Source organism: Anolis sagrei, chromosome 1 (genome assembly GCF_037176765.1).
Source record: "Anolis sagrei isolate rAnoSag1 chromosome 1, rAnoSag1.mat, whole genome shotgun sequence".
NCBI lineage: Eukaryota > Metazoa > Chordata > Lepidosauria > Squamata > Dactyloidae > Anolis > Anolis sagrei.
In genome coordinates this window covers 229,707,304-229,733,832 of record NC_090021.1, presented here as the reverse complement: position 1 = coordinate 229,733,832, position 26,529 = coordinate 229,707,304, and the positions used below count along the sequence as shown (strand labels likewise).

Genomic DNA, 26,529 nt, shown 5'->3' with positions numbered 1-26,529 from the left:
GGAGTGTGGATCTGCCTTTGGGATTGGGTGATAACCTGCAAAAGAAAAATAGGTTCCAGTGGATACTGCTTGACATGAAAAGGGCATCACTTTCTGTGCAAAAGAGTCAGCACTGGGACTCTACAAACTACAAAGCACGCTCAGGGGCTCCAGGATGATGGAGAAATGGCAATGAGAGGAGTGTTTAAGATCCATAGCTGGTTTTTTCTGGGTAACACAATGATGAACCACTGTTCCATGTGACAAAGAGAAAGCTTGAGTCTTATATTTTAAGTTGCCTTGAATTCCATATTGGAAGAAAGAGAGGCTAGAAATAAAGGGACTAAAATGTTTTCAGTTTTCTGTAAAGGTAAACACAAGTGTGCTTTTATGGCCAGCATCTGCAATCAGCAATGTTTACTGCCTTCCAAGGACCACATTTCTGCAGAGGCCCAGCACCAATCCCTGATGTTTCCTATCATATCACCTCCTATTTGTTCCTGCCTACTTTCCTCCTCTCTTCCCCCTGCAAAAAGAAAAAAGCTAGGCAGAATGAAAATAGAGAAAATCATCCTCCATTTACCTTTTCCTTTGTCTCTAAATAATTAGCTATGGGACTAGTGGCCAAGAGAATGGCCACTGGTGACAGTGGAGAAAGGGCAAACCGCTTTGAAGGCATTCTAAACTTTAATCTGGACTTTCAAAGGGCTATTAGAAACTGGATCTCCATTGCCAAATAATACAGCTCAAACTGCATTATTTGCCAGTGTAGATCTAGCCTGAGATGCTGAAGCTATTTTTGAATAATTTCCAACACCTTGGAGAGCTCCTCTGAACAGGCCATCCAGACCAAAACATGGATTTATCACCTGGAGTTGGAATTGAAGCCTGCTGAGGACATTAACTAGTCCATTCCAGCTGTAAAAAATAAAATCAAAACTGACACATGTGATTTTTATTTTTTTTTATAAGCAGTGTTCATAAATGTCTTAAAGCACACATCTTTCTCACATTCAGATGAAAGAGATTACTTAAATCCATTTCCCATTTTCCTACTGTGTTGCTCAAAGAGTGTACATGTATCCAACAAAGATAAATAATGGTATAGCAAGAAGACAAAAACTTTTCTTAGAGACCAGTTCATATCTTGTAAAAAGCAGAGGGGCAACTGAAGAAAGAATGATGTCTTTACCCCTACACAGGAGTGTTTCTCAATATTTCCCAGTGTCTCTGGGTTTGTTTGTTTTTTAATGTTTTCAGTGAGCAAAGTAAAGACAAACTAACAAACAAGACAATATAAATGTTACTAAAAGACACTGCCATTTTTTGCAATTTAATCTTGAATGTATTCAAGAATAGCTCTTTGAACATTACATTCCACCCACACACTGAAACTTGAAAGACTGTCTCTTTTCTCATATCAAAGGAAAGGATATGATTTTTTTTAATGCTTAACCACCTGAGAATGGAACAAAAGGAGGTGAAAGCATGAAAGGAGAGTGAGGCATTTCAACATATGGACCATTCCAAGCACTGAAGATAGGATTTTAGTCGTTCTAGCTTTCCACAGCAGCGTCATCTTCTGAAATTCCCTCTTCTAAAGAACTGTTAATGGGATATGAGCCCTGTCCTCTTTTTCATGTGGCCACACCAGAAATGGCACAGAGGCATTAGACAAAAAGTAAGTTCGTAGCTAGAATAGCCTGGGCCTCCAGTTCATGCAGTCACTTTGGCCAATGTATTTTAGAAGGAGACCTCTTTTTTTCTGAACTGTCCTCTCCATACATAACCAAAAACTAACCCTTGTGCAGAATAGACATAATTTAGCCCTTTCGATCTAGTGAATCGTGAATCTTCTACCATGACCGGGCTAGTTTCCATTATAGCAGAAAGTAATTTGTAATGCACATAGGCATTCTACCCAAATGTAGTGTTTCCTTTTATGGTATAGATGTATAATGTAAACCACCTATGTTTCATTGTGGTTGTCTAGTTTCTTTTGGGCAGCTGGGAAGCAGGATTCTGTGAGACACCACAGCTATGAAGTCACATGAATCTGGTCAAAGTCACCCCTCTCTTTCTATCAAGGCTGCAGGGCAGTCAGAGCAACCAAACCTGCCTTTATACTCTGGAGTTTCAGGAAGCAAAAAGAAATGAGTATGCTTTAGATATTTGATTTCTACCATCTTTAATGACTCTTTGATGCCCCAAATTATTTTAATGACAATTGAAATGTGAGCACATGTCCTGGGAAATCTGGGAATAGCATGTGGGCACCCAGTATTAAGGATTTGGGGGAGGCAAATGACATGGCTTGATAGACATGGGATTTGGTTGTGCTCTGGCTTCTTTTCACTTTGAATGACTCAGAAAAAATGCTTACATTTAATTTCTGAGACCAGGGTCCTTGCAATCAAAAAAATGCAAGCTCTTATAGGTTTGAAAGTTTGCTTGCCTCAGCCTTGGTAGAAACAAAATTAACCATATGCTTTAGGAACACATTTGTATTTTTTAGTTGGAAGAATATATTAGTTTTGGGGTATTTCAAGGGCCACAAAACTGAGAGCAGAGGTGGACAACTGTTAGGGTCTAGAGGTCCAAATTGGCCCCAAGAACACGACCCCATTGTATCCCCCAAAACATAAAAGAATTGTCCCCATAATGGCACCAGATGGCCTCGAGGGAGAAAAGGGACATTGGTAATTTCCTCTTTGGGTTATTTCGACCTGGGTAGTGTTCTCTTTTTTGCTATAGGAAGCCATTTCTATGCCTAAAATGAGCTGGGGGGCATAAAAAAGTGGCATATGGGGACATTTGGAGAGGATTTTTAAAACCTTTTTTCCCAAGGTCATGGATTTATTCCCCTGTGTATGGTGTAACATGCAGACGACAAAAGATGAGGCTAGGAGTAGAGTTCCTAGCATACTTCTCTGCCCAACAAAATGGGGGTGGGGATAAGGATTCACCCCCACCCCATTTCCATTTCCACCATGGATTCTCTCTCTCCTGCCACTATTGGGTAATGATGTCCATATCTGGACTCAGGGTTTCTCTTCTGCCTTAATACTGTTTTTTTAAAAAAATGAACAGGATTCTGTAGAAATGAATTTAGATTAGGGATGAGTCAAAGCTATCAGGAGATTTTTATTTACTTTTTGTCAATTAAAATCACTTCATTTTAGGAATGTTTCAATACATTCTTTATGAAAATGTTGAGTTGTTCATTTCGATTTCCCTCTCTTACCTTCAGCTGGCACCTTCAAACAGCTGGATGTGATTGGCTATGTAGCTATACAATGTGCTCCCATTCCCTTTGTTGTTCTATATGTTCAAGCTGGTTTGGACTTATGGCAACCCTAAGGTGAGTCTACTGCAGGGTTTATTTTACAAGATTTGTTCAGAGGACATTTGTCTTTGCCTTTCTCTGAGACAGAGAGAATGTGACCTTCTCAAGGTCACTCAGTGAATTTCCACGGCTGAGTGAGGACTCAAATTACTACATCACACTAAAGAAAAGCATAACATCAAGCAAATTTGGAGGGAGACAGCTAAATATTATTCATATTTTCTGATTGGGGGAGAAAAGAATGTACGCACTTCCAGAATTTCTCATTTTGGCCTGAAAATCAAAAGTAACTCAAGTTTGGAGTAGCCTCGACTTAGATTTATTTGAAGTTGCTAAATGTACTTTATAGGAAGCGTTTGAATGCTAGCATATGTTATAAAAGACTTTGCTAATTTTCTTCTGGGATATTCCATCACTATCCTTATCACCACTAGCTTCCAAGCCCTAAACTGGAGAAAGAGCAAAGAATCTCATTCAGTCCCAGGCCTAAATATCATACAATTCTAAAGAAGTTATTGGGGCCTGCATTCTGTTCTTGGATGGGACCAAGGGCAAAGTCACAGGACCAAAAACATCAGTGTATTTTAACTCTAAAAAGAAGAATGTCAGTCTTCTAAAATTGGGGGCAGAAGAACTACACAAAAACTGGAAAGCCACCAAATGACTGTACTATGGAAATTGGGGCATACCATCTGGGGAGGTCTAGAAAATATGACTGGGATCCCGGGCAGATCTGGATTTAGCCTCAGCATTTAAGATTCCCTAACCCCCACCCTGCTGTCTTATTCCACCTCTCTCGCTAACCTCTAAGCATGTCTGGGTTTCTACACATTGTTGAGCTGCAGCCATGCTGATCTCAATTCTCCTGCCTCAATAACCAGGATTCCAAAAATAGCAAGTACAATAGAGTCCAAAGCCATGTGTTAGGAATGTATTAAAGGAGAATTTTTTAAATAAGAGAAATCACCAACATTGCTGAAGTTTTCCCTATGAGGTTATGGATTCTATATTCATTGGGAAAGGATCTCAGCCCAGAAGATCACAGATGGGAATCACGTGGCCCTCCAGGCATCTTGGAATCCTGATCCATATCATTCATCACCATTAGCTATGGTGACCAGGGGCTGCTGAGACTTGCAATCCAACAATATCTGGAGGGCTGTTTGATTCCTACCTCTGACCCAGCTCATTCTCCTTTGCTGAGCCCCAGTCCCATCTCAATAAAGTGTCCCTGCCCACTTGATCAAACTGGAAATATATGAATCCCTCTACAGCCTCCCCACCCCACCTGCAGCCAAGAGAGGCCTAGTGGTAGTGGCTGTTCATGTTATTGATGTGGGACGTTGCCATGGTACCAAAAGGTGCTGAAGGCTGCAACCCATGGCTGGGGTACAAGGTGGGGGTAGAACCTGGCCAATAGGAGAAGCTGGTTGGAGTCACCCCTGAGGCCATGATGTTGAGTTTGGAGATCCCAGAGAAGGGCAGGGGGGCCTGGAACTTGTAGAGGGTATGGTCAGGCGTTGCTGGCTGGCAGACTTGGGCCAGGCCTTGGAAGTCGAACTTGTAAGCGTAGCGTTTCCCATGCACTTTGGTCATTATGTTTTTGTCGTAGTAGTAGCGTAGGGCCCGGCTGAGCTTATCATAGTTCATGTTGGGCTTGCTCTTGCGCTCACCCCAGCGCCGTGCCACTTCATCAGGATCCAGGAGTTTGAACTCGCCATTGGTGCCTTCCCAGGCAATGCAGTTCAAGTTGGCCCGATCTGAAAGCAGCTCCAGCAGAAATTGCCACAACTGGATCTGACCACTGCCTGAAAAACCAGAAGAAAGATGGTTAGAAATACAGGGCAGCCCTCCCACCCCCCATGAACATCTATTACTGTTTTATACTGGGGTCAAACTATTCATCCATCCAGTCCAGTCAAAAACAGCAACCACATCATTAAGTCTCTGTCTTTGTTTTTGTCTCTCTGGGCCCTTCCACATAGCCATATAACCCAGAATATCAAGGCAGAAAAATCCCACAATATCTGCTTTGAACTGGGTTATCTGAGTCCACATTGCCATATATCCCAGTTCAAAGCAGAACATGTGGGATTTTATTCAGCAGTGTGGAAGGGGCCTCTGTCTCTTTGTCTCTCCCTCTCTTGTACACTTAGAGACTTTTTTTAAAAAATAAAACATTTAAGTCCCATCTTTTAGGACTGAAAGGACTCAAAATGGCTTCAAGGTGAAATACAAGAAAACACAATAAAACAGAAACTTGCTGTACAGAAACAAACGGAGCCTCCGTAACTCGCTTTCTGTTTTTGTACAAAATGGCTTTACCATGAAAGCATTTCTACTAGATGGAAGTGTAATTAATAGACCCACTTTGAATGTCTGACTTGGAGCAGAATCAGGCCAACAAAAAAGGACAACAGACAAACAAAGCAGATACTTTAGCTTCACATGGCATGGTTGGAGGGGCTGCATCAACCCTGACATGCAAAGTTAAACATTTAAGGACACATTCCTGTTTGGATGTGTGTAGTGATAGGTTGAGCCATATATCACTTCACTGATGTACTGAACAGTCTCTGAGGCCCCCTCCCTCCACAGCTTTGTGGGAATCAGGCTGGATTGCAAAATATCTGGCTATCGTTATAACCAGGTCTAAAACAATTCCAGCAGTGTTGAGATCCTCTGGAACAGTGGTTCCTAACCTTTGGTCCTCCAGTTGTTTCAGACTTCACCTCCTAGAAATCCTAGCCAGCTTACCAGCTGTTAGGAATTGTGGGAGTGAAAGTCCAAAATGCCTGGAAGACCAAAGGTTGGGAGCAGACCCGTAGCTGGGGGGGGGGGGGGCTTGAAGGGCTTTCGCCCCCCCCCCCCCAAATTCTCAGGGTGGTTCGCGAGAAGGCCTTACTGGTACATTATTTAAACTGTTATGTTTATTCATATCATGATATTATCACCATGCTCAATATATCCCATATGGTATTGGGACAATGATACAAAAGGTTTGCTAGGATAGATATTGAGCCCCACCACCCCCACCACCCCACCCCACCCCCCACCCCCCGAATCAAAATCCTGGCTACAGGCCTGGTTGGAAGTCATTGCTCTGGAGAATCCCAGCAGATTTCAACACTGATGTCATCACCTCATATCTGGCTACAGGAACATAGCCAGATATTTCTTCAGTCCTGCCAACGTTCCACAAAACAAAAAAATGATCATGAGGGCTGCTTTTTGGGACTGCTCAGTAAATTGCAGGAAGCTTTGGGCACTGGGAAGATGGGAATATCAATCCCTATTCACATGTGCAAATGCACACAAAGATATATGTACACACTAGCCATCCCCTGCCATGCGTTGCTGTGGCCCAATCTATGTATATGTGTTTTGTGTGTGTATATATATTTGTGTATATGTATATATATGTGTGTGTGTTTGCGTATATATATGTGTGTGTGTGTGTGGTTTTGTGCATGTGATGTAATTTTTTTTTTTGGTTTTTTGCTTTTTAAGTCTCTTCTGCTGTGTTTTTCAGTGTTATTTTGAGTGAAGGTTGGCCTGATAGGTATATTGTGTACAGATTTGGTGTCAATTCGTCCAGTGGTTTTAGAGTTCTGTTAATCCCACAAATGAACATTACATTTTTATTTATATGGATAAGGAAAACCTGCACATACATATTCCCCTAACAGTTGCCAGGCTTATTGTGGTATGAACCCTAGTGTTAAATGACATCATTGCCCAATGGAATCCTGTTATTCTATTCATGATACCAAATGTACAATGGAATGTGCAGGAGTATCCATGCAGTTCACTTCCATCACCTTAAACTGAATGCTGACATTCTACATTGGACAACAATATTAAATGGTTTTCATAGGGGACCTGACACATGCATGAGATGCCAACAGGGTTCCTGCCAGTATGTTCCAGCTCTGATGAAAAGATGGCATTGATACAAACTGCAGTAAGAAGGTGTCCCAAAGGAACATCCACTTCTAGTCCCTTTCACACTGTAGAATTATAGGCGACGATTCCACTTTAAAAGCCATGGTCCCAGCCTATGAAAACCTGGTATATAGAGATGGGCATTTTTTATCCTTAGCCAAGAGTTCCCTTGGTGCCTCTAATGAGACTACAAACCCAGGATTCCATAAAATGGAGCCATAGTAGTTAATGGGGAATCACAATGTTATAACTGTGTAGTGTGAAGGGCCCCTAGGACTTCCCTGTCTTTTTTATAGGCTTTGTGGATTGTATGATTGTGGGTGGGTGGGATGGTGGTGGTGATATACTAGATTAATAAACACCCTCCTTTCACCATGACATTTTGGCACTATAGGTACATCTGTATTATCACTCATTTTTAACAAGTTTTAGTGCAGAGATGGGGAACTTGATGAGCTACAGCTCTCATCACTCCTAGGCAGGCAGCAAAGCCAATGATGACAGACGATAGGAGCCTCATCTGGAAAGTCACAAATTAATGGTGTAGTTTTATGATTTGCGGGGTGATATTCCTCTATTGCATCCAAGTGCTGGAAGCAGCAAAGAAAGACTATCATTTTCAGGAAACCGTGAGCCAAAGTCAGAGAATTAGGAAAATGACCAATCAGAGCTGGAAAGCTTCATTTCTTTTCATGAGGTTACTGTTGCAAGTAAAAACAATAGAAAGCCTAGACCTAACAGGTACACTTTCAGCAGCAATATTTTGCATTCTAGAAACAGGACTAAATCAAATTCTCCTTTCAGTTAACAGATACCCAATTAAATGCATAGATAGGTTAAACCTTTGTGCCAGGAGGACTGAAGACCAATAGGCCAGAGGTTCAAATCTGGGGAGAGCATGGATGAGCTCCCTCTGTCAGCTCCAGTTCTCCATGCAGGGCTACAGGAAGCCTCCCACAAGGATGGTAAAACATCAAACATCAAGGCGTCCCCTGGGCAACATCCTTGCAGACTGCCAATTCTCTCACACCAGAAGCAACTTGCAGTTTCTCAAGTCGCTCCTGACACGAAGAAAAAAAAATCAATTGGGGTTTGGTTCCAAGACTCCTAGTGGATATCAAAATCTGTGAATGCCCAATATAGTGTAGTAAAATGGTGTCCCTTATCTAAAATGGCAAAATCAAGATTTGCTTCTTGGGTTATTGCTCAAGGCATGGATGCTTGAATCTGTGGATAGAGGATTAGTGGATATGGAGGTCCGACTAATTCTTGTCTTTCACAAAATAATCTATAGTGCACAGATATCTATGTAACAACGTAACAACAATGGTTTCAAAAGCAAAGAACAATTCAAAACAAAAATAATTCCACACTTATTTTAGTATTGTTTCACAAATCAAACTGGGTTCTAATTGTGACTATACTATAACTCTAAGCCGGTCTACATAAATGTTCAAAGGAAAATAGTACACACATCCACTAATTGTAGACACAACAACAAGAATCCCGGGTACACTATTCTTGTTTCGGGAATCCTACTCACAACCTGAAGAAGGATTTCCGAAACAAGAATAGTGTACCCTGGATTCTTGTTGTTGTGTCTACAATTAGTGGACGTGTGTACTATTTTGATTTTCCTTTGAACATTTATGTAGACCGGCTTAGAGTTATAGTATAGTCACATTCAGAACCCAGTTTGATTTGTGAAACAATACTAAAATAAGTGTGGAATTATTTTTGTTTTGAATTGTTCTTTGCTTTTGAGACCATTGTTGTTACCTTTTCACAAAATAATGTCATAGAATTGGGTTTCATCCCTGGACTGCACAAGTTTCTTGTGTCATCAAGTTTCCAGACCTCAGTGAATAGCTAGGCTAGAGATAGGACTAGGCTGAAGGATTCCTACCCCCACATTTCAGTGCATGTTTCCCTAATGGGCTTTGTCTTTCCTCTTCACTGCTAGCTACTGTCTCTTCCCCCTTTGATGTTGTACCAATGGAATTCTGTGAGGGAACTTCCTCTTTAAGTATTATTGCCCTGGATTAATCATGCAGTCTCTCCACCATTTTCCAGTCTCTTCTGCCTTTTCTTCCTTCCAGTGTGGACACATTTTGCCTCTCTCTAGGCAAAATGTAGCTGCCTGGATCTTTTTATCTTTTACCTCCTTTGGAAGATGTGATTAAGTAAGCTAGTTGACTCCAAGACCTTTTCTATCAGATTCCCCAACACATTGGATGATGGTCAAAGTGATAGTTTACTGCTAAACTATCTGTATACACACTTTGTAATCTTGAGGCCTGATATTGTAAAAATCAAACACTTACTGATAATAAATTGGTGTTTGCAAGACTTGCTCAATAGGCTGAATTTCCTTTTTTGTGGAGTACAACTGAAGCATTTTCTGGAGAGCGCTAACAGATTTGTATACACGGTGTAAATGGGTGGCATTCAGTAATCTTTTACTGTTGCCACATTTTCCTTGTCCCCAGCCTTGTGCCAAGAGGACCGCATTTGGGCTTGGGACACACAGTTTAAGAAGCAGTGGTCTATCTATGGATTTTTGGATCGTTCATGCCTTCAGTTGAATGGTGAGCCCTACAGAAAGGCAGAAAGAGAGGCGTCTTCTGCAAATAGGTAGAAGGAAGGACGCTGCAAGGCACCCAGGGGTTGTCGCCCCAGGAAAAGAAGAAAGGAATTGTTGGTGCCTTCAAGTCCTCCCCGAGATTCAGGGCGACCCTATCATTGGGTTTGCCTGCTATTAGTATGAGAGGGTGCAACTTGCCCAAGGCCAGCCATTGCGTTTCCATAGCTGAATTGGAATTCAAAACATTGGGCTCCAGAGTCTTGAACTGGATCTACATACACCTGGATCTGCATTCTTTGTTCAGTGAGCAGTCCTCCCAAGACCTTCCAAACGAGAGCAACACAACGAAAAGTCGTGTGAAGGAATGTATACACTCTTCAGAACCGCATGCATAGATATACCCGCTATTCCTTGATATTTATTTATTTATGCCGTGTTAGGAGCGACTGGATCTACATACACCTGGATCTGCATTCTTTGTTCAGTGATAATACAGTTCAAACTGCATTATATGGCATTTCAGATCCAGCCCCGTTTCAGTTTTCAAATCTGGTTCAATGTGTCGATTAGAAACCTTGGGCAACGTCCTTGCAGACGGCCACTTATCTCACACCAGAAGCGACTTGCAGTTTCTCATAAAAAATAAACCTTCTCAAACCACCATAAACTGACGCTTAGAAAATACACAGGAGAACCTTTATTTACATCCTGTTTGCAGAGGAATGCGTTTTTCAAGTATTATATAGGAGGGCGTGGCGTTATTTGTGATAGAAAACCTTTAGGCTTGAAAATCATCACATTTTCTACTTCTTTGAGTATGAAGAAATACTACTGCTTGTCCAAGAGATTTCCTTCTTTGCCCCTTTGAGTGGGGATTTGCATCCCTTCATTGCCCTTCAGATCACTCAGGAGGAAAACCCAGGCTGAGATTATGAACAGACCTGGATCTTACATGCTTGGAAGTCCAAGACAAATTCATAAAGCAGGGAGAAGATGATCTTCAACCCAGAGGTCTAATTTCCTACCCGGGCGGTCAGGATGCTGAGTGAGCAGTCCTCCCAAGACCTTCCAAACGAGAGCAACACAACGAAAAGTCGTGTGAAGGAATAGATACACTCTTCAGAACCGCATGCATAGATATACCCGCTATTCCTTGATATTTATTTATTTATTTATTTATGCCGTGTTAGGAGCGACTTGAGAAATTGCAAGTAGCTTCTGGTGTGAGAGAATTGGCCATCTGCAAGGACGTTGCTCAGGGGGCGCCCGGATGTTTTGAAGTTTTACCATCCCTGTGGGAAGCTCCTCTCATGTCCCCTTTGCATGGGGAGCTGGAGCTGACAGAGGGAGCTCATTCGCGCTCTCCCCGGATTCGAACCTGTCCGTCTTCAGTCCTGCCAGTACAAGGGTTTAGCCCACTGCGCCACGGGGGGCTCCTATTTATTTCTTAATTTGGGTTTTTATTAGACGGGTCCTGTACTCACGCTGTGCGTACTTGCTCTTGTTCTCCGAAATTAGCTTTACAGAGATCTTCTCCCAGCCTAACCCACTTTCAAGGCTTTTTCCCCCCGATGATAAAATACAAAGTAAGGATACGGAGAAGACCCACAGGGTGACCTTGGGCGAGTCACACTCTCTCAGCTTCAGGGGAAGAAGGAAAGGTAAGATCCCTTCTGAACCAATCTTGCCAAGCACATCCCCGATAGGCTCGCCATAAATCGGAAATGACAGGGAGGCACGTGCCAACAAAGATGAGGTAGTGGACAGGACACTGTCCTATCAATGCAGTTTCATAATGCCCTTGAACTGCATTATATGGCAGTGTAGACTCATGTACCCTTCGTTGTCTCCGCTTGAATGGCGGGAACGCCCCCCCCCCCCCCCCCCCCACCGTGGCCTCTACATTTTCTGAGGTGAATAAAACCAATTTAAAAAACACTAGTAAAATAACGACAGTTTGGCAAGTGATTTTTTTTTCTAAAGAGAGAGGGAGAACTCTGGAGATGGGCAATTTCGCATCTTAACTACAATGACATTATAGCCTTCCTCCAAATAAATTCCATGGAATTGACTCCTGCAGCCTTGGGATTAAATATTTGGAGCAAAAACAGCGTTTGGCTGTAGAAATATGTGTGTATGTTTTCTATACTCCTATTTTGCACATTTTATATTGAGATAAATAATAAAAATAATAAAAACAAAGTATGGATTGTCGATGTTGCAATCCCAGGTGACAGCAGGATTGAAGAGAAACAACTGAAAAAACTGACACGATATGAGGATTTAAAGATCGAACTGCACAAGCCAGTCAAGGTGGTCCCAGTGGTGATCGGCACACTGGGTGCAGTGCCTAAAGACCTTGGTCTGCACTTAAACACAATCGGCGCTGACATAATTTCCATCTGCCAGCTGCAAAAGGCCACTTTACTGGGATCTGCACGCATTATTCACCGATACATCACACAGTCCTAGACACTTGGGAAGTGTCCGACGTGTGATCCAATACAACAGCCAGCAGAGTGATCTTGTCTGCTGTGGACTCATCTTGTTACTATTAGTGTGTTTTATTTATTTATTTATTTATAGGCCGCCCTCTAGGACTCAGGGCGGCTTCCTGATAAATAAGGCGATGTGATTCAATACCCAATGTGGGTGCTTCGTTCTCTGTCCTTTTGTTGTCACCACGCAGTTCGCGCCATTGAAATGCGGTCTGGCGGCATTGTTTGTGCGCCCTGAAGCCACCTTTCGCCCCATGAATCTCAGAGGGTTTTTTAAAGGCAAGGATACCGAGAAGTGGTTTTGCCAGTGGCTTCCTGTGATTTAGATAGCCGACCGTAGGTGATCTATTCATTGGCGGTCTCCCATCCAATCACAAACCGGAGCTCTCCCTGCTTAGCTTCCGAGATGAGACCTTTCCCTTGAGCTCTTGACCTTGGATTCGGCGCAGAATGTCCTTAATTCGGGGCAAAGGGGATCCGAAGGGAAGGGAGGCACTGCAGCTATTTGTGCCTCGTCTGCTTACAGACCACCCTGCTCGCTGTCCAACTAATGTTAGTTCTTGTGGGTTTTTTCGGGCTATATGGCCATGTTCTAGAGGCATTTCTCCTGACGTTTCGCCTGCATCTATGGCAGGCTTCCTCAGAGGTCTGCTGGAGCTGGGAAAAAAGGGGTTTATATATCTGTGGACTGACCAGGGTGAGACAAAAGGCTTTTGTAAGTTGGGCTAGGTGTGAATCTTTTCAACTGACCACCTTGATTAGCATACAATGGGCTGACTGTGCCTGGAGCAAACTCTTAATGAAAGGTGCTTAGAAGTCCCTGCCTGTTTTTCTCTCTGCTGTTTTAATTTTAGAATTTTTTAATACTGGTAGCCAGATTTTGTTCATTTTCATGGTTTCTTCCTTTCTGTTGAAATTGTCCACATGTTTGTGGATTTCAATGGCTTCTCTGTGTAGTCTGACATGGTGGTTGTGAGAGTGGTCCAGCATTTTTGTGTTCTCAAATAAAATGCTGTGTCCAGGTTGGTTCATCAGGTGCTCTGCTATGGCTGATTTCTCTGGTTGAAGTAGTCTGCAGTGCCTTTCATGTTCCTTGATGCGTGTCTGGGCGCTGCGTTTGGTGGTCCCTATGTAGACTTGTCCACAGCTGCATGGTATAAGGTAGACTCCTGCAGAGGTGAGAGGATCCCTCTTGTCCTTTGCTGAACGTAGCATTTGTTGGATTTTCTTGGTGGGTTTGTAGATTGTTTGTATGTTGTGTTTCCTCATCAGCTTCCCTATGCGATCAGTGATTCCCTTGATGTATGGCAGGAACACTTTTCCTCTGGGTGGATCTTCATCTTTACTCTTGTGGCTTGTTCTTGGTCTTTCAGCTCTTCTGATGTCTGAGGTGGAATATCCATTGGCCTGGAGAGCCCAGTTGAGGTGGTTCAGTTCATCTTGGAGGAGATGGGGTTCACAGATTCTTTTTGCACGGTCTGCCAAGGCTTTAATGGTGCTTCTTTTTTGACTTGGGTGATGGTTGGAGTTTTTATGTAGATATCTATCTGTGTGTGTGGGTTTTCTGTAAACGGTGTGACCCAATTGTTGATCTGGTTTACGGATGACTAGGACATCTAGAAAAGGCAATCTTCCTTCCTTTTCTTTTTCCATAGTGAACTGGATGTTAGGGTGGATGCTGTTAAGATGTTCCAGGAACCTGTTGAGTTCTTCTTCTCCATGGCTCCAAATGGTGAAAGTGTCATCCACATATCTGAACCATATAGTGGGCTTTTTGGTTGCTGTTTCAAGAGCTTGTTTTTCAAATTGTCCATGTAGAAGTTAGCTATGACTGGGCTGAGAGGGCTCCCCATAGCTACTCCATCTTCCTGTTCGTAGAATTCATTGTCCCACTGAAAATAGCTGGTGGTGAGGCAATGGTGAAACAGCGCCGTGATGTCTTCTGGGAACCTCTGGTTGATGAGTGCCATGGTGTCTGCAACTGGGACCATGGTAAATAGAGACACCACATCGAAGCTGATCAGTATGTCATTTGTATTTAGCTTGAGATTGCTGATTTTTTCAATGAAGTGGGCTGAGTCCTTGATGTAGTGTGTTGTGAGCCCAATGTGGCTTTGTAACTGTGCAGCAAGAAATTTGGCTAAGTCATATGTGGGGGACCCAATGGCACTCACGATTGGTCTGAGTGGGGTGGAGTCCTTATGGATTTTGGGGAGTCCATAAAGCCTGGGTGGAAGGGCTTCCGATTTACATAGCTGCTGTCGTATGTCGAAGTTGACTGAAGAGTTTTTAATTAGAGTGTTGGTTTTTCTGGTTATTTTGGAAGTTGGGTCTTGCTTAAGTTTTCTGTATATAGTAGGGTCCAGGAGTTTGAAATCCACAAACATGTGGACAATTTCAACAGAAAGGAAGAAACCATGAAAATGAACAAAATCTGGCTACCAGTATTAAAAAATTCTAAAATTAAAACAGCAGAGAGAAAAACAGGCAGGGACTTCTAAGCACCTTTCATTAAGAGTTTGCTCCAGGCACAATCAGCCCATTGTATGCTAATCACGGTGGTCAGTTGAAAAGATTCACACCTAGCCCAACTTACAAAAGCCTTTTGTCTCACCCTGGTCAGTCCACAGATATATAAACCCCTTTTTTCCCAGCTCCAGCAGACCTCTGAGGAAGCCTGCCATAGATGCAGGCGAAACGTCAGGAGAAATGCCTCTAGAACATGGCCATATAGCCCGAAAAAACCCACAAGAACTGAGTGATTCCGGCCATGAAAGCCTTCGACAATACAACTAATGTTAGTTTTCCCGACTGTTAGGCGGGATCTCTTTTCCTGCAGTTTGAATACATTGCGCCTTTGTGTCCTGGGGACCTCATCACACTAGAGAATGAATCCACATTACATTCGGTTTCTGCCTCCTGCAGAATTATGGGGTTTGTAGTTTAGGGAGGAGCCTTTAACAGCCTCACTAGACTACAAATCACAGAATTGTGCAGGAAGCAGAAACCGGATTTAAAGTGGATTCATTCTCTAGAGTGATGAAGTAGCCAGTCTCCAGGGCAGCAGAAAGCGAGCTTGGCTTCCCCTCAATGTGGCTTCCCTTCAAATATTTACAGAGGGCTCCCATGTCCCCTTCCCTCAGCCTTCTCTTGCCCAAGCCAAAGAGCCCCGTCTCCCTCAGCCGCTCCTCATTGGGCTTGGCTTCCAAACCTTGGCTCATTTTACTCCCTTTCTCTGGACACCTTCCAACTTGTGGTTTGACAAATTGCGCTCTCTCAGCCTCCGAGGAAGGCAAGGGCAAACCTCCTCTGAATAAAGACTGTCGGGAAAATCCCTGGGCTGGGTCCGCCTCAAATCCAAATTGATGTGAAGACACAGGGAAAAGATCCAGTCGAGGCTTCCTCGGGAGGGAATCCCATTCATCTCAATTCGGCCGACTTCCAGCTCAAGCACCTTCAGACCCTTCAACATCTGAGGATGCCTGCCACAGATGTGGGCGAAACGTCTGGAGAGAATGCTTCTGGAACATGGACAGGCAGCCCGGAAAACTCACAGCAACCCAGTCTTCCTCCTTCTATTCTATAGCATGAAGCATTCTCTAGCATCAAGCCATAGCAGGGTTTGTGTGTGTGTGTGTGTCAGGAGCAACTTGAGAAACTGCAAGTCGCTTCTGGTGTGAGAGAATTAGCCGTCTGCAAGGACGTTGCTCAGGGGATGCCCGGATATTTTGATTTTCTGGCTTATTTGTTTATTTAGGACTATTTATATGCAGCGGTTCTTACCCCGAAGGGGACTCAGAGCGGCTTACAAGATACATATACATACAATATACTATATTATTAGCATAGTTCAATATCAGTATTAAATATGACTATATTGTATTATATCATTATATTGTAATATTATTAATAATATTACATGTAACATAAACATATAATTACAATATCATATTATTAGTATTCTATTGCATTACATTATAATATTATAAATATTATATGTATATACAATATATTATATTACATTATATTATATTATATTATTGACATAGCACAGGAGACAGGGTGGAACTGTCTTCTGCCCCCCCCCCCCCTTCACTCTGGCCCAAACCGGCAGATGTTTTGATGTTTTACCATCCTTTTGGGAGGCTTCTCTCATGTTCCTGCATGGGGAGCGGGAGCTGACAGAGGGAGCTCACCCACGCTTTCTCTGGATTCGAACCTCCGACGTGTCGGCCTTCAGTCCTGCCGGCACAAGAGTTTAAACCCATTGCACCACCAAAGGCTCCTTGACCATAGCAGTGAAAGTGGCAAATACTATAGATCAGTATCCTCCAGGTGTTTTGGCTTTAGCTCCCAGATATCCCAGCTGTTCGGAATTGTGGGAGCTAAAGTCCAAAACGTCTGGAGGAGCAGAGTTGGAGAAACACAAATCTACACTGAGCGTATCATGCAGTTCGTCCGAACTTTGCAGCCAGCGGAGCCACTCACCAGGTAAAGCACTTTCAGACCCCTCAACCTCTGAGGATGCATGCCACAGATGTGAGCGAAACGTCAGGAGAGAATGCTTCTGGAACATGACAATACAGCCCGGAAAACTCACAGTAACCTAGTGATTCCAGCCATGAAAGCCGTGGACAACACACCTCCCCAAGGCTCAAAGGAGAAAGAAGGGCGGAGGTAGCGCCTCCAGCTCGGCGCCGCCTAAATCTATCCGCAAAGATGCACCTCCGCACCTTGGTTCGTGGAAAGGGAAGGCAATTAAACAGAGAGACACTTGAAAGAGCCTAAGGCTAGATCTACACTGACCTACGCTGTAGTTTCAGAATGAAGCTGAATTGCAGTGAACTGGATTATTAAATGGCGGCAGAGCCCATAGAATCCAATACAGACAATCTGCATTATATGGCAGTCTAGATCCAACCTAGATGGTTCTCGTCTTGAATGTAAATCGTTTCAAACCAACCAAAAAAGCGAATCCGGGTGCTCAGCCTGAAATCGAGAAGGACTGCTGGCTTGCTTGGCTCCAAGTGCGCGCGCATCCATTGCAGGGCTTGAACACTGTGCTGTTGTGGTGCGCCTTCAGGTCATCCTCCCCCTATGGCCACCCTCATTATTGGTTTATCCTATTTATACCCCGCCTTTCTCTACCCCGAAGGGGACTCAAGGCGGCAAAGTCCCATATAATATTGTTCAAGGCCATCCAAACTGTGGTCATGTGGCAGTGTAGATCCAGCCGCTCTTTCTCTGAGGCTGAGAGAGCGCGATTTGCTTAAGGTTGGGTTTCCATGGTCGTTCAATCGCTCAGACTACTACGCTGCCCCAAGAAAAACAACCACAACCTCTAGAAGAACAACCACAAGCCTGGATCAAATCATGTCAACAAATATCAATTTTTTTAAAAAAAAAATCCACATTGCATTATGAAACGAAGTGTACGCCTGATATTTAAATGAGAATAAGACCCTCCAGGGGTTTTGGACTTCAACTCCCACCGTTCCTAACAGCCTCAGCCCCCTTCCTTTTCCCCCTCAGCCACTTAAGCGGAGCTCCCGTGGCGCAGTGAGTTAAACCCTTGTGCTGGCAGGACTGCTGACCGACCGGTCAGCGGTTGGAATGCAGGGAGAGCGGGTTGAACTCCCTCTGCCAGCTCCAGCTCCCCATAGGGGACGTGAGAGAAGCCTCTCACAAGGATGGTAAAACATCAAAATCACCTGGGCGACCCCTGGGCAACGTCCTTGCAGATGGCCAATTCTCTCACACCAGAAGCGACTTGCAGTTTCTCAAGTCTCTCCTGACACCGAAAAAAACCCTTCACGTCAGCTTCAGGCTTGGATCAAAACCGACTCCTGTAAATCCGAGAAGCCATTCCCACACTCCTATTTCCCGCCTTTGACAAGCGGCCGAGACCAACCTCCTGGACCCCCACAGGCGAGTTTTTCGGGTTTGTGGCAGTTTTCATCCCCCTCAATTTAAGAAGGGAGGCTGCCGGGGAGGGGGTCCAAGGTGGAAGTTCTCAAGGCACGATCCGGATCCTCCTCCGGATCGAGAGCGCGCATTATTATTATTATTATTATTATTATTATTATTATTATTATTATTATTATGCAATCTATCTATCTATAATGCCCCCCCCCCCCCCCGTGGCACAATGGGTTAAACCCTTGTGCTGGAAAGATTGCAGGACTGCTGACGGACCGGTCAGCGGTTCGAATCCAGGGAGAGCGTGTTGAGCTCCCTCTGTCAGCTCCAACTCCCCATAGGGGACATGAGAGAAGCCTCCAACAAGGATGGTAAAACATCAAAACATCCAGGGCATCCCCTGGGCAGCATCCTTGCAAACGGCCAATTCTCTCACACCAGAAGCGACTTACAGTTTCTCAAGTCTCTCTTGTTGTTGTTGATGATGTTGTTGTTGTTATTATTATTATTATTATTATGAATTTTCCCCCGCAAATAACACTATGTAGCAAAACTTTAAAATATGTATATGTTCCCGATTTCAAAATGTGATTTCCTATTTAAATGAGCAGTATATTTACTTTGAAAGTATATGTTCTACTCCAGAAACTTCGTTTTTTGTGGCTACCACAAACGATGTTGAATTGGTTGAGACGCTACAGATGTCCTCTGAAAAACTATATCAAAATGTGCTGCAGGATTTCGTGTATAAAACCAAGTTGTTGCAGTTTCCCCATTTTTAGGATAGAACCAATTAGGAAATGACATGGATAACCCAGGAACACAAACCGTGCTGTCACCGCAGACCCTTCCGGGAGCCAAGAGGCCCAGCCTTGCCCTGTGGAAAGGGAGCACGCCCTGAGGGAGGGTCTCCAAGGCGGAGAGGCGCTTACCTTTCTGGACGCCGGGTCCCAGCGAGCCCCACGCCTGGGTCTTGCCTTCTTTGAAGAAGGTTTCTCCGACAGGATCTGCAAGAGAAGAGAGAGACCTTGAGACGGAGTTATCAGCGCAAACTCAAGTCCAAGGGCCCTTCCACACAGAGCCCTATATCCCAGAGAATCAAAGCAGAAAATCCTACAATATCTGCTTTGAACTCAGATAATGTGGGCTGTTCTTCCTTGATATTCTGGGAGATAGGGCTGTGTGCCCCATGAGGCTCCCCATCAATGGTCCCGGAGACTCCGGGGAGAAAAGGGAGGAAAGCCCCTACCACTGAACCTGCTTCCCCGGAGACATCTACACTTGGGAGTGAATGCAGTTGGGCACCGGCATCTTCTCCGTGGTTCAGTGCTCAGGAATCCTTGGATGAGGCGCCAGAAAGATTCGGCTCAGGAAAAGGACCACTCTCCGGATGCCATCGCCTTGAGGGAAACCGGTGCCAAACGGCATTGCTTCTCCCTATTGTCGATGCCACTGGTTCCCCTGCTTGTGAGCTTCTGCCTCGGCCCCCCTCCCCTCCCCTCCCCACCCGAAGGCGCTATGAAGCCAGGAAACGCGTCCAGGAAAAAGGAAATCCGACTTCCGACGGGAGCCGTCGGGCCAGCTTTAAAGAGGGAAGGCGAGGCGGAGGCGAGGCAGAGGAGGGAGAGACACACAGAGAGAGGGACCCGTGGGGGTGTGGGGCTGTGGGGCTGCCTCCGTGGCCCTTCTACCTGGCAGGTACATGTTGAGCAGCAGGGTCCGGGCCGCGCCGCGTCTCATGGCAGCTCTGCGCGCACCCGGCGCCCGCGGGGGGTCTTATCGCCTGAGGCCGCGGAAGGCGAGGGAGGCTGCTCTTCTGGGTGGAGGTGGATGTGTGGCGCTCCCACTCGCGGAAGGAAAGGACGAAGGAGGGGAGGGAGGGAGGGAGACGGGGGGGGGGGGTTAGTCTCCCAGCAACCTGCCAAGGGGGCCCTGGTCCCGGGCGCCGGCAATTTCCGCTGCGCTTTAATTAAAGGCGCGGCGCGGGCGCTTATCGCCCCATCGGACTTTAATAAAGTCCCCCCTCCCTTCCCCTCCCGCGTTTCTAGGGAGAGCGGGGGCGGACGCGGGAGGCGCGTTTTCCGCCTCCTTAACTCTTTGCAAACAGGGAACGGCCGCCCGGGCGGCGTGGAGGGCCCTTCTGCTCCACCGCCCGCCAGACAGGCCACAAGGCCCCGGCCCCTAATGGGCCTTTGAGTGGGAAGCCAGGCGGTGCTGGAAGAGAGTCCCCCAGCATGCACATACATACACACACACACACACACACACACACCGGTTGCAGGGTAGGCGCCCAAGATGTTGGCGTGGATGCCAGGGCCTTGGGGACTAGCACCTCGCCTCCCAAAGTGGCAGTTTCCTGGGCACATCCACACTGACCCCTTTCTCCAGGGTGAATAGTTGGTCTATCGGGTGTATAGGGCGGCAACCTGTGCTTGACAGGCTTGCACTCCCCCTGAAGACACAGGTCCGCAGTCTGGGGGTCCTCCTGGACTCAGCACTGACACTTGATGCTCAGGTGTCGGCAGTGGCTGGGAGGGCTTTCACACAGCTAAAACTAGTGCACCAGCTGCAACCTCCTGAAGTCCGATTTGGCCACAGTGGTCCATACTTTCGTTACCTCTAGAATGGGCTATTTTTTTGTCTCTTAAATATTTTTTTATTATTTAATTATTTGACACAATCTCATATATAATCAGAAAATATACATTCAGAAATAATGAAACATGCCTAGATCTGTATGTAGACGGCAATGTGCACAAAGTAAGTATAACATATTATACCATTCACTCGAGTTTAAGTCACTTTTAAAGGAAAATCCATGCAAACTATTCCTAACTAGAACTGTTTCCATCTAGCTAACAGCAATAGTGCCATCAGCTACTCCCCCCCTATTGCAACGCACTCTACATGGAGCTGCCCGTGAAGACGGCCTGCCTGTCCGTGAAGACAGCCTGGAAACTTCAATTGGTTCAAGGCTTGGCAGCCAGATTGTGTTGGGGATTCTTCAGGTTCAGAAGAGGAAGGGGAGCAGGGAAGTGCTCAGGAATTGGAGGGAGAAGAAGAATCAGACATGAGGGTTTGAAAGTGCCCACATTTCTAGAGAGGCAAAAAGAGACAGAGCACAGAAGCCTTTCAGACAGAATAGCTGCTAAAAATGTTGAGCTAATTGGGAGATGCCCTACCACCTCCTGTGTGGGGAATTCAGGGCAATAAATCAAAGTAACAACTACCCTGATACTGCTGTTTTCACTCCAATGGAATCTGTTTTGTGTCTGCTGCTAAGGACTTAGTTCATTGCCCATTGTCTGATGGAAGATTTATTTATTTATTTATTTTATTACAGATTCTTATACCCCGCCCTTCTCACCCCAGGGGGGACTCAGGGCGGCTTACAAAAGCGAGGCACCCTTTGATGCCCGCGTCACAAAACCATCAATACAAAATTATTACAAATTCATAGTTAACAATTCATACATAATATCAATAAAATCAATAAAATCAATAAAAAAACCATACAAACCCAATTCATCCCCCCACAAGGTCAGCGTTCACTAACTCATAGATCTCATTCTCAATTCCACTTCTTCCATCCTGCTGGTCGTTCTCTTGGGATTTTGTAAGAGACTTTAATTTGTGTCTGGATTAAGACTTCTTTGCTTTCTTTTGCACTTTTCAATTGCATTTGCTTATCCTTTGTGTTTGCTGAAGTAAAGCATTTTTCTTTTACTTTCAACATTGTCTGAAGGCTGTTTTTGAAGGGCAATTCAGGGCAGATTGATAACAGGAACCCCAATTCAAGGTGCAGGTTATCACCTACAAAGCCCTGAACAGTTTGGGACCCGCCTATCTTCGCAACCTACCACATTTCCTTCTATGAACCTGCTTGACCCCTTTGATCTTCTGGGGAGGCTCTCTTCTTGCTCCCACCTCCGTAGAAAGTGGGGCGTGGCCTCTGGGGACTAGGGAGAGAGCCTTCTCAGTAATGGCCCCCTGGCTTTGTAACTCATTACCTGGGGAGATTAGGCTTGCTCCCTCTTTGTCAGCTTTTAGGAAAAGCTTGAAAACCTGGCTGTTTCGCCTTGCTTTGGATGAATGAACAATAATCCCCATACCATGACCATCCCAGCACATACTTGTCCTCTTGATGCGCCTCACCTTATTCCTAGTAAGTAACTAAACCCCATAGCTTGTTCCTCTTGTACCTCCCACCAGTTAAATTGTTTACGTTATCCTATCTTGTCTTATGTCCCTTGTTTTTATCTTTGCTCCTTGGCCCAGCCCATTCTGATTAACTCCTTATCCCTAATCTAATTTTTACTTCATACCCGGTGTTATATCCCATTATATTAATTTCCTTTTATTGTTTGTATCTTATTGTTTTATTGCTGTATCTACAGAGACACTTGCTGGAACACCTCAGCAAGCGAGAGTCCAAAAGTGACAGGCTCAAACCCAGAACCTCAATCAATGTCTGATACCAAATGAGAGACTTCCCTCTGGAAACACAGAAACCTGGGTGACTTGGAAGGCACTGAACAGATGTGCTCTGGCACCACGAGATGCAGAGCCAACCTTAAGAAATGGGGCTACAAAGTGGAATCCAATCCACAACATGCCGGTGTGGAGAAGAGCAAACTACAGACCACGTGCTGCAATGCAACCTGAGCCCTGCTACATGCACAATGGAGGACCTTCTTATAGTAACACTAGAGGCACTCCAAGTGGCCAGCTACTGGTCAAAGGACATTTAATCATCTACCAAGCTTGCAAACTTTGTGTTTTATTTGTTTGTTAAAAAATGCAATACAACTGTTAGGTTTGCTCCTGATACGATAAATAAATAAGTAATTGCTGTATTTTATTTTAATTTCTATTTTGATTTAATTTTAATTATCATTTGCTGTATGTATCTTATTTGTTTACTATATCTGTTGGGCTTGACCTCATGTTAGCCCTCCTGAGTCCCTGAAGGGAGATGGTGGAGGGGTATAAATAATATCTGCTTTGATCCTGTTCAAAGCAGATAATCTGGATCAGATACTGGATTGTTTGGCAGTATAGATCCAGTATAACACAAAGTCATGTGAAAGAAAGCCCTTAATGAGCATCAGTGATCTGCAGTATCAAGATGACTTCAAACTGTATTAGATAGTTAGTGTGGGTGTGCGCCCAGTAACCTGGGGAGAAGGGAGAAAAAGGGCAGGAAGGCCTCGGTCTCGCTTGAGCTTGAGTCTTGTCCTCATTCTTAGGCCCCCTCCACACTGCCCACACTGTCCATTATAGAATATAGCAAAGCTTTTGATGATGTAGGTCATGGAAAATTATGGATCTTTTTTAATTGTCTTGATGCATAAACTGTATTCAGGACAAGAGATCAAGGTTTTCAGGGGAGGCCAAGAGCTGAGCCCAGAACTTCCTCAAAGGTTGCAAATACATATGGTACCGTCCTGATTTCACTTAGGCAATAATGAAATCAAGGTTTCAGAAAAACTGCATCATGACACCAGTTTTAAAGGTACAATTGGCACTTGGTATCTGGTGGGGATTGGTTCCTTGTGAATATCAAAATCCAATCATGCTCAAGTCCCATTATATATGATGGTATAGTAAAATAGAGTCCGTTATAGAAAATGGCAAAAAAAATGGCTGGCATTTTGCTTTTTTGGATTTTTTTTTGGGGGGGGGGGGGATATTTGCAGGCTACGAATGGATAAATCTGCAGATGTGGCAGGCCAACTGTATTCAGAATGGAGCCAAACTCTTCATTGCAGTGCTCCTTGGGCCTCATTGACATTGCCATATAAAATCCAGATTATCTGCATTGAGCAGTATTATATGGTACTGTAGACTCATATAATCCACTTCCAAGTAATAATGTGGATTATCTGCTTTGACAATCAGATTATATGGCAGTGTAGAAGGAGCCTTAGCCTGTCCTGTCTAATTGTTGTGTGGTTACTCCCTGCCCATAGCAATAAGTTCTACATGTCCGCAAGATGATGTACTAGAACAGTGGTTCTCAACCTGTGGATCCCCGGATGTTTTGACCTTCAATCCCAGAAATCCTAACAGCTGGTAAACAGCTGGATTTCTGGGTGTTGTAGACCAAATCACTTGAGGACCCAAAGATTGAGAACCACTGTACTAGAAAAATACAGAGCACAAAAACAGTATTGGTTTGGTGCTGAATTGATCTGTCCTCAGAAAGGAGTTATTTGAAGAGCAGGGTATGACAATGTGTGTGCAGCAGGATTAGTTATAATACCAGCCTTGCTATAAGGCAAAGAGATGCAGTAAGCAGACAGTGTTTGTCGTTCAGTCAGTAGCATTGTCCAGGGTGACCTTCCACAAACCCAATACCCTCTAGATCTGGCAGTCAGAACTACATCTTCCATTATTCCTAGGCAACCATCACTGGGGTTCTTCTGTTCAAGAGCAAGAAGAAAAAAAAAACTGCTGTCCAGTTCCCTGGTTAAAGTAAAGAAGCTCAGCCTTTTTTTTTTTTAAAAAAAATAGATCTTTATTTGACAAAATAGTGAATAATCTTCCTCCTTTCCTCCCCCCCCCCCCATCCAATTTTACTTGCTTCATCCACTCTAACGCATTACACAGAGGCATCTAGTGGCCACTTGAGGTACAGCACCCAGGAGGCAATGAACAAACTCAAGGGCTCTGGATTCTTTTGCAAAAAGACGCAAGAAATAGGTGATGTGGGAATCAGGAAAGAAAGACTACTGCCTCACATTTCCTATTTTGTCCCTTCCATTTATTATTTTTTGTGACACAAATGGTATTGTACACTGGGAGAGGCTGATTCTGTCTTGGGCAAACCATGTCTGGAATACTGTGTCCAGTTCTGGGCACCACAATTGAAGGGAGAAGCTGACAAGCTGGAAGGTGCCCAGAGGAGGGGGACTAAAATGATCAGGGGTCTGAAGAACAAGTCCTATGGGGAGCGTCTTAAAGAGCTGGGCATGTTTAGCCTGCAGAAGAGAAGGCTGAGAAGAGACATGATGAGGGCCATGTGGGGAAGTCATAGGAAGGAAGGAGCAAGCTTGTTTTTTGCTGCCTTGGAGACTAGGACACGGAACAATGGCTTCAAGCAACAGGAAAGGAGATTCTACCTGAACATTAGGAAGAACTTTCTGACTGGAAGAGCTGTTCAGCAGTGGAACTCTCTGCCCCTTAGTGTGGTGGAGGCTCCTTCTTTGGAGGCTTTAAAGCAGAGGCTGGGTGGCCATCTGTCGGAAGTGCTTTGAATGTGATTTTCCTGCTTCTTGGAAGGGGGTTGGACTAGATGGCCCATAAGGTCTCTTCCAACTCTATGATTGTAGGTCAACTGATGGCCCTCTAGCTGCTACTGGACTGCAATTCCCATCAGCTTTCAATACAGCCAGTGGTGAGAGATAAGAACTGTAGTCCAATGACATTTTCAAGGAAACTAGTCTCCCACAATTGTTGCACATACATTAAAGCTCCACCTCACCAACCACAATTGAAGATGGGTGCTTGACTTAATAAGGTGTGTAATCCAATAAAATGTAATTGGTGCAAGGTGCTGACATTCTCTTCCAGTGCTTTCCAAGTTTGGGTTCCTAGATTGCACATGGTGCTCATCTCCATTTCTAAGCCAAAGAGCTGCCATTGTCCGTAGACACCTCCAAGGTCATGTGGCTAGCATGACTACATGGAGCACCATTACTTTCCTGCAGAAGTGGTACCTATGATCTACTCTCATTTGCATGTTTTTGAACTGCTAGGTTGGCAGAACCTGGGCCTAACAGCAGAAGTTCACCCACTTCCAGGATTCGAACTGCCAACCTTTCAGTCAGCAAGTTCTGCAGCTCAGTGGTTTAACCTGTTGCGTCACCAGGATACAATTTTTAATATGCCAGGAGTAAACTTGGGCTTAGTGCAGGCCCGTAGCCAGGATTTCGTTTCGGGGGGGGGGGGGGGGGCTGATTTTTTTTCAGGGGGGGTTTCGGGGGGCTGAGTTTCGGGGGGGGGGGCTGAGTCTAAGTGAAAGAGGGTCTACCCTAGCAAACCTTTTATATCATTACCCCAATACCCCCATGCATATGGGATATATTGAGTATGGTGATCAGATCATGATATGAATAAACATAACAGTTTAAATAATGCACCAATAAGGCCTTTTTCGCAAACCACCATGAAAATTTCGGGGGGGGGGGGGCTGAAGCCCCCCAAGCCCCCCCCCCCCCCTGGCTACATGCCTGGCTTAGTGGATTGTGGTAACA

At 44.7% G+C, this 26,529-nt stretch overlaps 1 protein-coding gene across 1 annotated transcript; it reads right to left on the bottom strand.

The window, feature by feature from the left end:
• Window positions 1-944: 944 nt before the first annotated feature.
• FEV (FEV transcription factor, ETS family member) lies at window positions 945-20,070 on the bottom strand. Its single transcript, XM_060754965.2, has 3 exons — window positions 19,963-20,070; window positions 19,204-19,278; window positions 945-5,133 (listed from the first exon to the last, which is right to left on the bottom strand). The coding sequence occupies exons 1-3, from the start codon at window positions 20,009-20,011 to the stop codon at window positions 4,631-4,633; spliced, it is 627 nt and encodes a 208-aa protein (XP_060610948.1). The 5' UTR covers window positions 20,012-20,070; the 3' UTR covers window positions 945-4,630.
• Window positions 20,071-26,529: the final 6,459 nt, after the last annotated feature.